This window comes from Brachypodium distachyon, chromosome 4 (assembly GCF_000005505.3).
Source record: "Brachypodium distachyon strain Bd21 chromosome 4, Brachypodium_distachyon_v3.0, whole genome shotgun sequence".
Lineage (NCBI taxonomy): Eukaryota > Viridiplantae > Streptophyta > Magnoliopsida > Poales > Poaceae > Brachypodium > Brachypodium distachyon.
In genome coordinates, this window is record NC_016134.3 from 3,732,611 (window position 1) to 3,750,102 (window position 17,492).

A 17,492-nucleotide genomic window follows, 5' to 3' on the forward strand; every position below is an offset into this window, starting at 1 on the left:
CCTTTTCCGCCCATGAGATTTTTTCTTTTTTGAGCGAGCCCATGAAATTTTGTAATGAGTGTGCGAATAGAACTAGCCACCTGGACCGGGCTTTTCAAAAAGCCTGTCGGACTGGCCCGACTCAGCTTCAGCCAGGAAGTTAAACGGGCCTTGTTGGCCCGCGGCCCGGCACGACGACCCGTTTAACATTCTTTATTTTCTATATTCCTCGCGGGCATATGGGCTAAACAATCACGAGACAGCCCGACCGGGGTACTGGACCGTGCATGGGCCTTTCTTTCGCCGTAGCGGGCCGACACGACACGTTCCCTTTATATGCAGGCCGGGCCAAACCCGGTTAGCAGCCGAGCGTCCATATCAGGCCCAAGCCGGCCCGTTGTCCGAGGAAGAGACGTGCGGGAATTCCACCTTCTCTCATTCCATTCTCTATCTCTATAATTACCTAGTAATCTCCAAAAAAGAAAATCTCTATAATTACCCCCAACCGAACAAGCGGTTAGGGCAGATAAACCCGCGGTTTCCGAGGCGTAGTGTCACCGCTCCTCTTCCGCCGCTACTCCACTCTGCCCCGCAAACAATGGGGAAGAAGAAGCGTATCCAAAAAACAGCAATGGGGGAGAAGGGGGCGACGCCGACGGCAAATCAGGAGGAGCCGGCGAGCGTGCTGACGCTCCTGGAGGCGGCAGATCCGGAGGACCCGGCGAGGGTGCTGACGCTCCTGGAGGTGGATCCCACCAAGGAGGACCCTGCCGTCCTCAACGCCATCAGGTACCGTACGATCAATGCTCGCTCGCGAGTCCCGCAACCCACACCCCGCACGCACGCGCTTGCCTTTGTTCGTCTCTTCGCTCCGTCGCTCGCTCGGGTTTTTTAAACGAGATGAGGGTGGGGTTTCGTGCTGCTAGGGTTTCGCGGCTAATCGACCCGGGAGTCTAGGTTTCTCGGCTCGTGTTAAGCGTATCTGGTAGGTTAGATTTACTAGTGCAAACAATTGGATTTGTAAATTGTGGGGTGGGGGAAGTTAAATGATGAATTTTTAGATGATTTGTTGTATTACCAATCAAAGTTAAAAAAAAAGGTGTGGATTGCGTACAGCTGATGAATTGCACTCCACGTTATCAATCAAACAAGAAATTTCTGCGGCATTTTGCTTGGTTAATTGGGTATCGCTGGAGAATCAAAGTGAGGTAGCTTGGTTTGTTGGATGAATGGGTTTGATACTTTGATTGGATTGCTGATGAAATATGGCGCGCTTCTTTGAATGTTGGGTTTATTGCCTGCTTAGCCTGGGGGAGTGGGGGGTGCCATGCCGTTTGGAAATTTAGGTTCTTATTTGGTTGACAGAGTTGGTAAAATGTTTGCTTAACATTGCCAGTGGACAAAAATAGAAATGGCCAGAGAAAATGGCAGTTTGGACTAGGCTACTAGCACATAATGGTCTGACAAATATAAACTAATGATAAATTTGTAAATGGGTAGAGGAAGGGACGATTGATACTAGCACTCAGTGTTTTGACGGAAGAGTAATTTGGAATGATCTGCTGTGTTTCCAACTGAAGTTTCAATACGCTGATCTGGATTTGTGTGCAACGGTAAATTGCACGCCACTATTGATTTAAGAAGAAAGTGGTATAACATTTTGTTTGGTTGGTTCCATGAATGGGTTGATCGAATTTCAGATGAAATATGGCACATGGATTTTATGTTCTTGTTAGGTTGACAGAGTTAGTAAAATATATTTTTTAGGTTGAATCTGCTAGTGCAAAAGAATGGATTGATGACTAAAAGGGATATTCATGCTAATGCCGAATGGTGCAACAAATAGAAATGACAAATGTGTAGATGATTGTGTATTTGTGTACAATTCATGTATTAAGGCTTTTATCTATTCAAGAAATAATTAAGTATTCCCTCCTAGCGACACTTTTTATGGATCGGAGGGAGTACATGACAGTCCCTATGATTGATTACTGTGTGACCGTAAGCAGTGGTGGTGCTAGACCTATGACATGGTGATGTTAATCCATTTAAACTCCGGTGTATGATTTTTTTTAATAAACTGTCGAGAAATTAAGAGTGTCTTAGGCAAGCTCTGATATTGCATCTTGCACGTGGAGTTGTCATGGCCCTTACTGTCATTGCATTCTTGTCTTGGGGTTTCAGAGCAATGCTTGTATTTTCAGTTTTATGCATCAGGGACCTAGGCAATGGGAACTCATTCTGGCTCTTCCTAATTTTAGAGTGTACCTTTTCGCCTTTTGTAGTAATGAATCACAATATTTGGCTGCTTGTACTTAATAATATACCTTAGTTGCTTGTCGCATGCCTAGTGTTTCTCTTGGGACAGAGTCAAGGTAGATACACTAGTGCTGCTTTTGTTTCTCACCTCCCTTTGTTACAGATTAACAGCGTTTTACTGTGAGTTTATTTGGATATGACAATGCTCTATTCTAGTTTTAGGAAACTATTCCAGCCAAACAGGCTGTACAGTTTATTAGACGTGCCATAGGCCTTTGCACATTAACATTATCCATCTGCTACTTATTTCAAAAATGGGTTGCTATACTTACTATATGTAATATGTATGATCTTCCTACTGTAAGGTCTTTCAAGATAGTCCCTCTGCTTTTGGTCCATTTTCACTTTTCAGCATATCAGCCTTTACTTGTGCTGCTGTGTTGACTTGCGATTTCTCAGGAAGAAGAACAGTGCTGCCCTGACCTCTATGCTTGGTCCCCGTGATGAGCTCTCCGACAAAGACAGTTCAAATGCAGCTGATGCTGTTTGGCATCTCGTCATAAATGGTGACCACATAACTGGAAATCTGAACCTGCTCACAGACCTCACACCTGTGTGTGACCGTTGGGTTCGCAGCCTCAATGGGATGGGGGGGGCCATGCAAGTCTGTGCACGGGGATATGTGAACTGCAATGGGATCAGGGTCGATGATGTATGATATGTTCCTGGGGTCACGGTGAATATGTTGGCGACTGCCCATCTTACCAAACAAGATCTATGAGTCCAAATAGGTGCTGATTTCTGTTCTATAACGCGCCCTGATGGCACAGTAGTTGGCAAAGGACATTGCAAAGGTCATTTGTATGAGCTCGACTTTCTTGATGCCATCAGGTAGAAGAACTATTTGCCTCAATGATTTATTATTATCTTTGTTTTATTTGTATGCAAATAAGTTATCATGTTAATGAATTTGAATATTTGATTTAGATGGGCAAAATTGTGTCCATAGATGCATAATTTAGATGCACAAAGACCAGCGCACTGTTTAAAGGATGACATTATTTTGCACAGATGTCTTATTAAGTAACTTTCTCCGTGCTCTTATACATTTATGTGCAATGCACTAGAAAGTTTGAGAGAATGAAATTACAAGAAACTGAATACATTTTTGTACAAATATCATTAGAGTAGACAAGAAAATGTAGGTCCTGTTGTATACCTTACACCATGCATGATGTGAGTAGACCCTTATTATGGATCGGAGGGAGTATTGTATAACTAATATTTGGAACATAGACCCGAGTTAAGTCGGTTTCTTTATCATTTTCTTTGTATACTATCTTGCTTTGATGAGTATGTCCATGCTGTGATTTTTGTGTATTTCTTTTGTAGTAGTAAGTCCAACCTTGGTGGGTGATATCTAATATGATCCTTTGGATCATGCTAAGCTAGCGATCTATATTAAAAGAACAACTAGTGATGATACCCTGTTAGTTGTACCCTAAAATTTCCCTTGTTTATTACCAAGTTGATTGTTCACGAAATTGCTCGTATGATTTAGTTCTCTGCTGACATGCTAACGTTTTCTCCTTTCTCTGATCGGTGCAACTGCCTGGTACATTGTCTCAAATGCTGCTGAACACATGACCGGCAACCTGCACCTCCTGACGAACTTCACCCCCACACAGCCAGGCCGGCCTGGTTCGGACACACACTGGCGCAATGCTGCAGGTGCGCGTTAAGGGGTCCCTGACCAATGCCCAGTTTGCCGTCCCTGGCGTCAACTACGTCCCAGGACTCGCCGAGAACATCATCTCAGTGACCCAGCTCACCGACAGTGGCTTCAACGTTGCGTTCGGGCCAGGCGGCTGCACTGTAACCAGGAACCATGACGAGGAACGAGTTGGCGGAGCGCTCCACGCAGGCGGCCAGTTCTACCGGCTCCACGACCTCAGGGTCACTCCCAGCAAGTATCCTGCGAGACCACGAAGAGAGCTGTGGGATGGTTGCTAACTAGTTCCCCATTAGCTTTCTGTAGGAAAACCTAGGGGTTTCAGTTTCAGTTAGTATTCTGATGCTATCTCTATATGAGCCTATGGGTTATGGGATGAATTATCATGGATCATGGACGTGTACGTGTTTAACGTGCGTGGTTGATTGCCTAATGTCGTCATCTGCATTTGCTTAACGGATTCATGTGGTTTCTGGAGGAAAACGGTCAGCGCTCACAAATCCGGCAGGAACTGTCGAACCAAGCATGCGCAAGTGGTAATCCGCTAATAGCCCGTTTGGTAATCATTCTTTCATTTCATTTGGTAGAAATGAAATGAAATCCAAATTTTGATATGATTTCATTTGGTTGAATTTGAATTCATTGTTCAAAAATCATGTTTGTCTACCACATGGATTTGTAGAGCGAGAAACAATTTCAGAGAAATGATGGCTTTTGGAAAGAAATTGGGATTAGTTATAGTACAATTCCATGAAATTTGAGATTGAATTTCTGTGGCCAATTCCGTGACAATCAAACAAGTTCGTTTTTGTAATTTGAAATGAATTCCTGAATTCTAAACCCAAATGATAGGTACCAAACGAGCTGTAAAGTTGAATCAACAATACTAATTGTATCATGCCCTTCAGAATTCTGTCACAAATCATTCAATACGAATCAACAACCAATTTTTTTTACAAAAAAAATCATTTGTTTAGGTAAAAAAAACATAAACGGTGACATATCTTGTGCAAACTTTCACGTGGATCATCAGGTCTAAAACGTGTGGTGTAGATAAAATGTGGAATCAAAACACCCACTTAAACACACTTTCACATGACCCTCCTGTACTTATCTCACGCTTGCTAATGTTGATTCCACATTTGATCTGCACCACACATTCTAGATCTGCACATTCATGTTGGGTAGTTTGCAAATTTGTACCGAACAAATGTTTGCACTGGATACGCCGCCAGCATAACCACCATGAAAATCGGAGATGAAATGAGTAACCTCTCGGAAGGCCGGCACAATGTGACAATTATTGTCGTACACGTTGGTTGACCTAGCTCTTTTGACGTACGGTAGGGTGACATGGGAGATCCACAGATGGAGGGTCCATATGTCTTTATGATATCTTGGAGGGTCCATATGTCTTTATGATATCTTGCAGTATGTCAGCGTATCCATTGCACTTTATTAAATTAAAATGTCGCGTCAAGTCGGAGGAGAACGAAGTATCATGTTCTACAGAACTCCGTCACGACTTAACAGATATTCTGTCCTACGTAAACTAGCAGCCATGTTTTTTTTAACTTCTACAAAATTTAGTACTCTATTTCTAAACATAAGACGTTATACTTTTGTCCTAAGTCAAACTTTTTAAATTTCGGCCAAGTTCATTAAAAAAGGTAATAATATTTACAATATCAAATAAGTATAATGTAGATATGCATCATGTCATTTTTAATAAAGCCAATTTAGAGTTGTACATATTGCTAGACTTTTCTATAAACTTGATCAATCTTAAAGAAGGTTGATCTAGGATAAAGCTATAACATCGCATATTTATGAACCGAGAGAGTAGTTATTTGAGTAAAGAAAACAATTACATTCTATTTGGCAACCACCGTTTCATTTAATTTGGTAGAAATGAAATGAAATTCAATTTCTGATAGGATTTATTTGGTTGAATTTGAATTCATTGTAGAAAAATCATGTTTGTCTACCACATGGATTTATTTGGTTGAATTTGAATTCATTGTAGAAAAAATATTTTTGATGACTTTTGGAATGGAATTATGGTTAGTTATAATGCAATTTCATGAAATTTGTGATCGAATTTCTGTGGACAATTTCATATCAACCAAACAAGTTCATTTCTGAAATTCAAAATTAATTTCAGATTCTAGGCCCAAATGATGGGTGCCAAAACGAACTTAGTCAGATTTGTCTCAAGTTTGTTAAAATTTGGATGGATATAGACATGACTTAGTGTATACATGCATTCAAATTTAGTTAAAGTTGAGATATCATTTGTTTGACAGAGGAAGTATTAGGTTTTTCTATATCTAAACTGTCTGATTTTGATTTTTAATTAGTGATCATTCGATTGCTCGCACGTCGATCAGATTTGTATTTTAAGATTCGCAGCAGATGATAGAGACGAGAAGCGTGAATATTAATTTGATAGCTGTTGTTGGTCGACTGACGTTTAACTCTTTTTCTTGAAATCTGGCGGATGTACCACACCCGGGTCGCGTGAGGAATTGCTATTTCTATTTAATTCTTCAAAGAAAATAGGAGTTTAAGCCTAAATCTTTCTCGTTAGAATATCCAACAACGCAATTGCGTGGCCCAGACCGGCCCATTTCGACGGGCAATAATAACCTCGCGGTTTTCGAGGCGAAGCGTCTCCACTACTCCTCCGCCGTTCCACCTTCTAGAGCATTCCATCGTCTGCACTCTCCAGCACTCTCCACCGCCAACAATGGGGAAAAAGGGGGCGCCGCCGACGCTGACGCCGAAGCAGGAGGAGCCGGCCAGGGTGCTGACGCTCATCGAGGTGGATCCCGCCAAGGTGGACCCTGCCGTCCTCGACGCCATCAGGTACGGTCGATGCTCTCTCGATCCGCTACCCTTGTGCTCAACTGCTTCTACTGCGAGTCGACGGGGATGGCACGCGCCGCGCCGCGGGCTCGTCCGTGGCTCTTTGCTCCGTTGCTCGCTCGGGTTTCGCTGAGATGAGGTGGGGTTTTTGTGGTGTTATAGGGTTTCGTGGCTAATCGGCCGGGGAGTCGGGGAGATTCCACGGCCACGTCGCGTAGAATCTCGGCTCGTGTTGGGTGGTTGAAGTTAGATTGAATATCATCTAGTAGGTTAAATCTGCTAGTGCAAAGAGTTGGACTTGTAGATGGGTAGATGAAGGGGCGATCGGTACTAGAGCTGAATGATGCCTCGTTGTAGATTATGTGTTGGCGTTTCCAATCGAAGTGTCAAGAAGATGGTGTGGATTTGGGTATAGCTGATGAATTGCACGCCACGTTATCAATTTAACAAGAAATTAGTATAGCATTTTGCTTGGTTGGTTACTACTGCTGTATTTACAATCAAACTGAGGTTGTCGGTTGGATGAAGAGGTTTGATTTGTTTTGAGATGAATATGGTGTGTGTCTTCTGATATGAGATGAATATTCATCTTCGGTTGGTTGTTGCATGCATAGTGATTCTCTTAGGAAAGAGTCCTACTTACAATTGATGAATATTTTCTGAATAAGATTAATATTATTGTAGTGTCGATATTTTCTGAATTTGAAAATTCCATTACATTATCATCTGAGAGCTATTTGTTTCACAAATTCACAATAGCCATAAGAAAAGGTTGTTTCATCATAGGCTGATATGTTCATTAATTGTATAGTCTTTCCAGTTAGTTCCTAACTTTGGTTCATTTTTCGTGTATATCATCTATTGAAATCTGCTGCTGTGTTTGATTGCAATCTCTCAGGAAGAAGAACAGTGCTGCTCTTACCTCTATGTTTGATCCCCTCTGTGAGCTCTCCGAGAAAGACAGTTCAAATACAGCTGATACTGTTTGGTATCTCGTCACAAATGGCAACCATGCAACTGGCAATCTGAACCTGCTAATGGACCTTGTGCCTGTGTGTGACCGTTGGGTCCGCCCCCTCATGGGCAGAGGGCTGCCCATGCAAGTCTGTGCACGGGGATCTGTGAACTGCAATGGGATCAAGGTCAATGATGTATGGTATGTTCCTGGGGTCACGGCGAATATGGTGTCGATTGCCCATCTTACCGATCAAGAACTTACAGTCAGTATAGGTGACGGGATCTGTTCTATAAAGCGCCCTGATGGCACTGAACTTGGCAAAGGACGTCGCAAAGGCCATCTGTACGAGCTTGACTTTATCAACACCATTAGGTACAAAAACTGCTTGCCTGATTGATTTATTTTCTTTGTTTAATTCGTATCATTGTAAGCTAATAAGTTGTCATGGTGGTGAATTTATTTGGATATGCAATGTTGTGTCTGCAAATGCATTGTTTGCATGTATGGAAGGATGGCACAAAGCCAGCACATAGTTGGTTTATTGAGCTCTTAGATAGCACTCTGTCTTACGGCATGGGGTAAGATGATTCCAAATTAGAGCTGTTCACTATGACGATATATGTCTAAACCAGGAAAGTTCCAGTTAAATGACATAATGGCACATGCGTGCTGTAATCCACAAATAGATGATGTGCAATGGATCAGAAGTTAAAGAGACTCGCCATGGTAGCTGCATAAAAATTGACTAATGATGATACAAGCACGGGAAAAAAGAAATTGCGAGAAATTGAACATTACTTGTTTCTTGTACGTCAATAGTAGTGATCATAATATTTATGTTTCTGACTTCTGAGTTGTATACCTTGTGTATGATGTATGATGTGTTGACCAGCATGTATGGTAGACATCATGTTAGAACTGAACATAGAACTAACATAATTTTGTATCTTCATTATTTTCTTTGTATATGTGCTTTCATGGCCATGTTAATGCTGTGATTTTTGTTTATTTATTATTGAACATAAACCTTGGTTTGGTAATTTGTTAGATTTTACTACCTAGACAAGGTATGACGTATGACCCATTGTATCATGTAATGTTAGCGGTCATAGTGGCTGTACCCTAAAATATCTGTAGCTGGTTACGAAGTTATCTTTTCGTAGCTAATTTAGAGCTTGTGGTCCACATTGGTCACTGCATGATTTTTGTAGTCTGCTGACTTGCTACCCTTTTTCTTAAATAAGAACTAGCATTGCTGTTGGTTATCTATGAATTGTCTGTTGCATTTGGTAGCTACCGAGTTCTTAATCTGCAAGATCTATACCGCGAAGAGTGCCAAAAGTGCCAACCATTTTCTCCCGTATCTGATCAGTGCAACTCCCTGGTACATTGTCTCAAATGCTGCTGAACACATGACTGGCAACCTGCACCTCCTGACGAACTTCACTCCGACACAGCCAGGCCGCCCGATTCGGACACACACTGGTGCTATGTTGCAGGTACGTGGCAAGGGGTCCCTGACCTCTGCCCAGTTTGCCATTCCTGGCATCAACTACGTCCCAGGGCTCGCCGAGAACATCATCTCAGTCATGCAGCTCACTGACAGTGGTTTCAGCGTCGCGTTCGGTCCCCATGGCTGTGCCATCACGAGGAACTGTGGCGGAGCGAAGGTTGGAGCAAAGGCTGGCTACGCGTTCCATGCTGGCGGGCAGTTGTACCAGCTCGACTACCTGAGGATCGCGCCTACTGTGAACACAATTTTGTGAGGGTAACTAACCAAACGTATGAGCTGCTATAAAGAGAATACTCAGATGTCTTTTGCTGCAGACAAGTTATCATATGGTTGTCTGTAGGAAAAACGTAGTTGTTTCAGTTAAGATTCTGATAATGCTATAGCTGTATGAACCTGTGGATTACTGGATAGGTGATCATGGATCTTGGACACGACCAATATGTCCCTGTTTGGTTGCCTGATTTCCATCTGCATACTTGAATGATTCATGTGGTTTCTGGACAAAAAGTTGTCTGGATTTTCAATTCGGGCACGAACTGTTCCGTTGACAGGGTTACTCTGCTACCAAAGGGCTCGACAAAAATGGCGATAGAGCAGATGTAGATGTCGCCTCCTGACGATGAACTCTCGTTTCATATTTGTGTTCTTAATTACTTTGGCTGCACATCTGCACCAACCCAAGAGGAAATTACACTGCGGGTACATGAACTTGGCAGTGATGTTCAGTTTCATTCATTAACTTGAAAACCTCTCAAATGACTCAGTAAACTTGACAGCTTTGCTCATTTTAGTCCAAATGGTTAGATTCGGACGAAATTCGGCCATGATGGCATGTGACGTGGATCTAACCGTTCAAGTAGCCACCACCGAACCCATCGAGGAAGCCATTCGCTTGGACACCGCGTATGCCGGTCCGAAGTAGGTTCACCGGCGAGGGCAGCGTCTCCCCATTCTGGAGATTCGAGGGGGTTAAACAGAAAAGGTCCATAACCAGAAAATTGTGAAAAGCCCCCTCAGACGCCGGCCAAGTCCACGACACATGCCAGCGTGGCCGAATTTCATCTGATTTTGGCCAATTGGATTAAAATGAACAAAGCTACCAAGTTTACTGAGTCATTTGAACAGTTTTCAAGTTAATGGATAAAACTGAACATCGTTGCCAAATTCATGGACCTGCGGTGTAATTTCCTCCCAACTCAGCAAGTTTGTTTTACTTTCTTTAAGTATTATGGCTGCTTATACGCAAGCCATGTCAACTCACCAAATTTGTTGGTAGTTGCATCTGGAATTCTGGATGGAAGAGAAAACATGTAAAGTTGGTCGTTATGCAAGGTAAACCATCGTGAAATATGCCCTGGCAGTTTTGTTTTGCTTTGCTTGACGTGCCTGACCGATGCGATTTCTCATTTATCATTTTGATCATGATTTTAAATTGTAGAAATGTGAATAAAAATTGTAACCTGACTCGCAAAATTGTAAAAAACTACGTGCCAACTTGCAATTTGTTCATGTAGTTCGCTTTGAAGTATCTTATAAATAAAATAGTATCTGAATTTATTATAAGTGATAAAGTAGAATATATTCTATCATATGATAGAATATTCAACATGGGAGTAACTACACCCGGCAGTACTTTGTAATTTCCTTTTATATATATATATACACACACACACATACATATATATATAACCTACCCTAAGAGTTTCTACTTACCTTAAACAGGAACTATTCCCAACTACCACCTCCTACCATCGACGGGGGCGAGCGAGCGGCGGCGGAGGCCGACGCGCGGGAGCCTGCGGCGGCCGCCCGCGGCACCCTCCTCCCGACGCGCCCCCCGGCTACTGCCTTCTTCCCCCGGCGCGGGCGAGCGAGCGGCGGCGGAGGCCGACGCGCGGGAGCCTGCGGCGGCCGCCCGCGGCACCCTCCTCCCGACGCGCCCCCCGGCTACTGCCTTCTTCCCCCGGCGCGGGCGAGCGAGCGGCGGCGGAGGCCGACGCGCGGGAGCCTGCGGCGGCCGCCCGCGGCACCCTCCTCCCGACGCGCCCCCCGGCTACTGCCTTCTTCCCCCGGCGCGGGCGAGCGAGCGGCGGCGGAGGCCGACGCGCGGGAGCCCGCGGCACCTCCTCCCGACGCGCCCCCCTGGCTACCTCCTTCTTCCCCCGGCGCGGGCGAGCGAGCGGCGGCGAAGGGCGACGCGAGAGGGCCCGCGACGGAACCGGCGAGCTACCTCCCGTCACGGGCGAGCGGACCTTCTTCTCTGGCGCGGGCGAGCGAGCGGCGGCGGAGGCCGACGCGAGGGAGCCCGCGGCACTTCCTCCCGACGCGCACCCGGCTACCACCTTCTTCTCCCGGCACGGGCGAGCGAGCGGCGGCGGAGGCCGACGCGAGAGAGCTCGCGACGGAACCGGCGAGCTACCTCCCGTCACGGCCGAGCGGCCGGAGGCGGAAAGGGCAGGCCAGATGCTGACGTGGCATGGAAGGGGAGGGATAGGGGCCTCTCTCAAAAGCCCCTAAGAATGGAGGTTTGGGGGTAGATCTAGGGACCTTCCTGAAGATGCTCTTAGACCGCACAGCAAGCAGAGCAAAACAAAACAAAACTGCCCCTGTATTTCGTGACGGTATTAATGAACTTTACACTCGAGAAAAAACTTTACACGTTTTCTCCTCCGTCTAGGATGCAGCCGTATACCAACAAATTTGCTGTTGACAAGCCTTCCGTGTAAGCAACCATAATACTTAAGAAAGAATACCAACAAATCTTCATTTTAAATTGGCCAAGACAATAATCCAGGGGAAAAAAAATCCTTTGAGCAAAGGAAATTAATTTCCACTTTTCGGCCGTACATGGCTTCCGTTTCCGTCTAAAGAACAAGAGAGCAAGTCTCGAAGACTGCCGAGTTGCCGACGCAGTACAGCAAACGTGACCCTAAGTCTCGAAGATTGAGAAGATGAAGTCACCCCTGCACAGGGTCATCGACGCCCGGCGGTGGGACGGCGAGCTCCTCCTGGGCCGCCTCTTCCTCGTCTTCCACGCCGCCTTCCCTCGACGCCGGCTTCCTCCCCGCCCCCGCCGCCGATCCGGCTTCCGGCTTTCTCCCAAAGCAGGCAGGCGCCACAGCCTCGACCCTCTCCCTCCGCTACCTCGTGCCGCAGATCCTCGCGGCCGTCGCCCTCAAGGTCTGCGCGCACGGGCGGCACGTGGTCTTCTACGTCTCCGGCGTCGGCGCCGGCGCCGGCAAGTGCTTCTGGGCGTGCGTGGACGCGCTCGCCGCCGCCCCGCTCCTCTCCCGCGGCCTCGACGACACCGCGCGCGCGCGCTACGGAGCGACGCCCTGGTGGCGTCGCTGTGGCACGAGCTCTCCTACAGGCTCTGCCCCCGCGTCCTCGCCGAGCTCTGCGGCGGCGTGGTGCCGGGGGGAACCAGCTTCGTGTCTCTCCCGGGGGACGCCAAGGCGGCGATCCTGGCGAGGCTCGACAAGGGCAAGGACCTCGCGAGGGCGTCGGCGACGTGCAGAGACCTGCGGCGCCTGGTGGCCGACCGCGACCGCGAGCTCTGGAAGCCGCTGTACAAGGCGTTCGCGCCGAGGATGTCGCCGCCGCCGCCCGCGGAGCTGTCGTGGACGGAGAGCTGACGTGGAAGGAGAGGTACGTGGTGGGGAATTTCTCGATCCCCATGAGGAAGTGGCCGCCGAGCTTGAAGGAGAAGTTGCGCCGTAGGAAGTTTCCCGAGTTGTACTTCGCTAATTCCGTTCAAACACCCGATGATCTTGATGACCCATGGATGTATGAGGACGTCGACGATCTCGATGAGCTGCTTCTGTGGCTGTACGAGGAGATGGAGATGGTGGAGGATATGGCGGAGGAGCAATCCAGTGGTGAGAGCGCCCGCCGGGCAACGGCGGCGGCGTCGTCAGGTGGTCGCGAGAAGCGGCGTCGCCCTGTCGCCATAGCCTTGCCGCCGGTTCGGTGCCGATGGAAGCTTCGATGATATACACGTACCGTCGCGTCGTGCTTCTCTATCCTTAATTTGCATCGTGACGGCATCGTTGGCATTCCCGGCCGGCGAGTGTTTCATCCTTAATTTGCATTCTGAATTCAGAAGTGAATTTGTTTAATTTCCTGGAATATTTTATGCTGTTGAACCTGGATCTAGTACTCCATTTGTGGGGCAATTGAGCGAAGTTTAGTTTTTCCCTATCTATGTCAAATTCACAATATATTTGCACCTTCTGTTCCCATGAGCTTTTCTGTGCGTGTAGGTCTCATAGGCATTGCAGTAAGATCTTAACATCTTTGGGACACTGCGTAGCTTGTTTAGAAAGTCATACACTAATTGTTGAATTCTTCACATCCTTAGTCGAAGGCAACATTTACTATCTCACTCCTTTGATTTTAGCTAGATATGCGCACGATAGATACACTAATTGTTGGGGAAGTCATCGGGTGTTTGAACTCCTGGAGCAGCCGACATAACCAACATGAGCAGCATCACGATCACGATACTCAGCTTCTGCACTTTGAGAACTGGCATCTTTGGATGTCCCCGAATTTTGTGTTACACCATTTGGATACCCCATTAACTCCTACAAGTACAGCGGCATAATGTGTTTTTGGTTGACCAAATTGACATCTGGCAAAAAAAAGAAGATCAAGAATTAATTACGAGAAACAGCTTTTAAGTATTCAGTTTTGAACCCGCCAACCTGCTTTCCACGTGTTGCCTTCCCTGACACGACTTCTTCGACGATGACATTAGTAGGGCGCGCAAACGTTAGGGTTAGGGCACACAGGGATGGAGACATATTCCGATCAACCTAGGCGATGGTCCCGGGTGTGAAGGCCTTTTTTCGGACAATTTTTAAAAGATTTTAGTTTGGATCGAGACTTTTTACTTTGATTTCTTCTTTTAATTTCTATTGATTACATTTGTCCATGGTCTTGACTAAATTGAGTCTCTGTTAGTCTAGCTTGTGGAGGACAGGCGGGTGTGGTGACAACACAACACCGGTGAGTCGACTGAACTCTGGTCTAGAGGAACCGGCGAAGGTGCGTGGAGTTGTCAAGGAGACGCCTACAGAGAAGAAATGGATGGTTTAGAAAATAGTACTACTAGAAAAAAAAGAAATTCTAACATTTTAAATTGGACAAGAGAATAATGCAGCAATTAACGATTTTGCTAAGAAAAAACCGCATGTTTTCTAATTAGAGATAAGTCGACGTGTTTATCCATTGGATGCCAATCCAATTGTAGCATGTGAGAGATGAGGGAATGGAGTCTGCATCTACTATATATCGGACTGGGGAGGGAGGTAGCTGTTGGGGTAGGCTAGGTTGGTGGTGTAGTCTGGCGGCATCGCGGAAGGTGGAATCCGGTGGCAAGGGCGTTGAGGTTACAGCGCCTGGACAAGGGAGGGAGGTAGTTGTCAGGGTACGCCAAGGTGGCGGTGGAGTCCGGCGGCATCACGGGAGGTGGAATCCGGCGGCGGGGCGAGCATTCAACTATGACCACGTCAGCGGTAGAGATCTGGGCCGGCTCCAGCGGTGGCGCGAGCGGTTGACTCCGGCGGCTAGGTAGGCGCTGGACTAAGGCAGAGGTAGGAGTGAGGTCAACGAGGAGGGGAGTGGTGTTGGCTGTGAGAACCCTAGACGCCGTCCTTGCAGGAGCGATGGGAAATCTAGGAAGGGCTAGGGAACAGGTGGATTTGGGAAGGAAAATCGCTTATATACCTGGTGACAATTTTTATGTAAATAAGATAAACTAATAGGGGCAGGTCCAAGCGGGATAGCGCAGAAGCTACGGGTGGCTCGGGAAGCACCTCAGTCTAGTTCAAAGTGGACAAGTAAGTGCTTCTCGTAAGCACTGCACAACTTTTTACCTGTTTGTTTGTTTGGATTTGTGTTTCTAGTGGCCTAAAAGCACCACAAGCTGAAGTTTAAGCCGAAACGAATTGGTCTTTTTTTTTGACAGCTAATAATAAATGGGGTCTTAATCTAATGATTCTATCTTTTTAGAAGCCACCACAAGTTGAAGGTAAAGTCCAAACAAATATGAAAATAGTTCTGATTTTCTTTTTTGGCAGCCCAACTTCGAAGCCCACAACCACTGAGAGGGTCGCGACTCGCGACGGGAGGGGTACTAGGGCAGGACCCGACGCCCGAGCTCCTCCTCTCCCCATTTCTCAGGCCCCCGAGCCCGCGGCCGCCGCCAGAGCACACAGAGAGACTTCGCTTGGATCGACGATGGATTCATCAACCATGGCGTCGGCGGACTGGTCTTCGCTCCCATCAGAGATGGTCCGCTGCGTGGCCGAGAAGCTCATAGCCACCAACGACATCGACGCGTACATGGACATGAGGGCCGTCTGCCCCGACTGGCGCTCCGCCATCGCCAGCCCAACTCCACCCGGCGGCGCTCATGGCGGCGACCTCCGTTTCCGCCCACGGCAGTGGATCATGCTAGACGACGAAGAATCCAAGGCCGACGGCGACGACGCCCGCCTCTTCCTCAACGTCTCCACCGGCCGCTTCCTCCGCCGCCGCCTCCCGCTGCCCCGAGACGACGACGACGACGACACCCACCACGTCCTGACCGGCGCCTCCGTGGACGGACTCCTCATCCTCGTCGACACTCAGGAGCGCCACCACGCCGCTGTCTTGCTCAACCCCTTCACGGGCCACGCGCTCCGCCTTGCCGCGCCCATTCCTCTGCACGGCAAGATAGTAATTGATCGGCGGCTCCGTCGACCCGAGGCTGGTCTACCTGTGGAGAGGCATCAAGATCGACGAACCTGACGTTGTTCCTCTCGCCGAACAATCCGTGGATCTCTTCAAGCTCTTGCTCCTCCCGGGCGGCGCTCTCTCCATGTCGAGAGTCGTCGCCCATGGAGGCCACGTCTACTTGCTCATTCGAGGGTTGCTCTACAAGAGCGACGCAGAATTCCGCAACTTATATGGGACACTGCGTGCTGCTGGGACGTCGGAAGTGATACTGGCAGCCGCAGCACAAGGACCAGATCAGGATTGGGCCGAGCCCGATGACCGTTTCCTGGTGGAATCCGCCGGCGATCTGCTTCTCGTGCATCGCCTGAAGCGGCTCTTCAGGGTTTTCAAGGTTGACGGCGATCGGAATGTTCTGGAGCCCGTCCGGAGCCTCGGAGGCCGTGCGCTTTTCCTGGGACTCAGGTGCTTGTCTGTCGACGCCAATAAGCTTCCGGCAGTCCATGGCGACTGCATATACCACTACACCCAAGGTCCAGGGAATGATGGTACTACCGTTTACAAATATGACCTCAGCGACAACATGTAAGAGATTGTCTCGGAGCCTCACAGCAGCGAGAGTGTTCGTGTTCGCCCTCTATGCCTTGCTCAGCTTCTCCTCGCGTATTGCTCTGTCCTTCCGGATGTACAAGCTTGACCGGCTTGTACGTGTTGGGTGGTTGAAGTGAGATCAAATATTATCTAGTAGTCGAGCAATTCATATACTCCCTCCGATACATATTAATCGTCTCAAATTTGTAAATATGGATGTATCTACGTCTAAAAAGCGTCTAGATACAAGTAATATGGATCGGAAGGAGTATCATTTTCTCGCTGTTTCGTGCATGACTGAAATATAGGTGCCAAATGAAATATATGACACGGTGTCTTGCTACTTATTACATTTACCTCTCGTGTTGTATTTCCATCATCTTCTCTTCTTGGGATTCCAGTGTAATGCTGATATTTTGGACTCTAGCTATGATGCGGTTAATTTTTTTTAATTGTGGTTCATGTACATAGGCTATGGAAAGTCATTCTGGTTCCTTATTTTTTGCAGCGAACTTTTTGATCTTTTGACTTCTGTAGGAATGAATTACTCCCTCCGTCCAACAAAGGATGTCTCAAGTTTGTCAAAATTTGAATGTATCTAGACATGATTTAGTGTATAGATGCATTCAAATTTAGTCAAAGTTGAGACATCTTTGTTGGAGAGGGAGTACAATGTTTGGCTATTTGGCATTATTATTTCACTTCGGTTGGTTTTTGCATGCATAGTGATTCTCTTCGGAAAGAGTCCTATTTGTTACTGATGATGATTTCTGAATAAGATTAATACTATTATACTGTGGATATTTTCTGAATTTGACAATTCCATTACACTATTCAGCTGATAGTTATTTATTTCACAATAGCCATAAAAA

At 46.9% G+C, this 17,492-nt stretch overlaps 2 protein-coding genes across 4 annotated transcripts; both read left to right on the top strand.

The window, feature by feature from the left end:
* Positions 1-472: 472 nt before the first annotated feature.
* LOC100824137 lies at positions 473-3,166 on the top strand. Its single transcript, XM_003579249.4, has 2 exons — positions 473-768; positions 2,698-3,166. Exons 1-2 carry the CDS (start codon positions 578-580, stop codon positions 2,954-2,956), a joined length of 450 nt encoding a protein of 149 aa, XP_003579297.1. The 5' UTR covers positions 473-577; the 3' UTR covers positions 2,957-3,166.
* A 3,493-nt stretch (positions 3,167-6,659) lies between these two features.
* LOC100824446 lies at positions 6,660-9,747 on the top strand. 3 transcript variants are annotated; one of them, XM_010238849.3, is made up of 4 exons: positions 6,660-6,838; positions 7,737-8,168; positions 9,169-9,295; positions 9,403-9,747. In XM_010238849.3, exons 1-4 carry the CDS (start codon positions 6,720-6,722, stop codon positions 9,592-9,594), a joined length of 870 nt encoding a protein of 289 aa, XP_010237151.1. In that variant the 5' UTR covers positions 6,660-6,719; the 3' UTR covers positions 9,595-9,747. The 3 variants fall into 3 exon arrangements, with proteins under 3 accessions (XP_010237151.1, XP_014758015.1, XP_010237150.1); XM_014902529.2 differs by having other exon boundaries at positions 9,412-9,747; XM_010238848.3 differs by having other exon boundaries at positions 9,169-9,747.
* Positions 9,748-17,492: the final 7,745 nt, after the last annotated feature.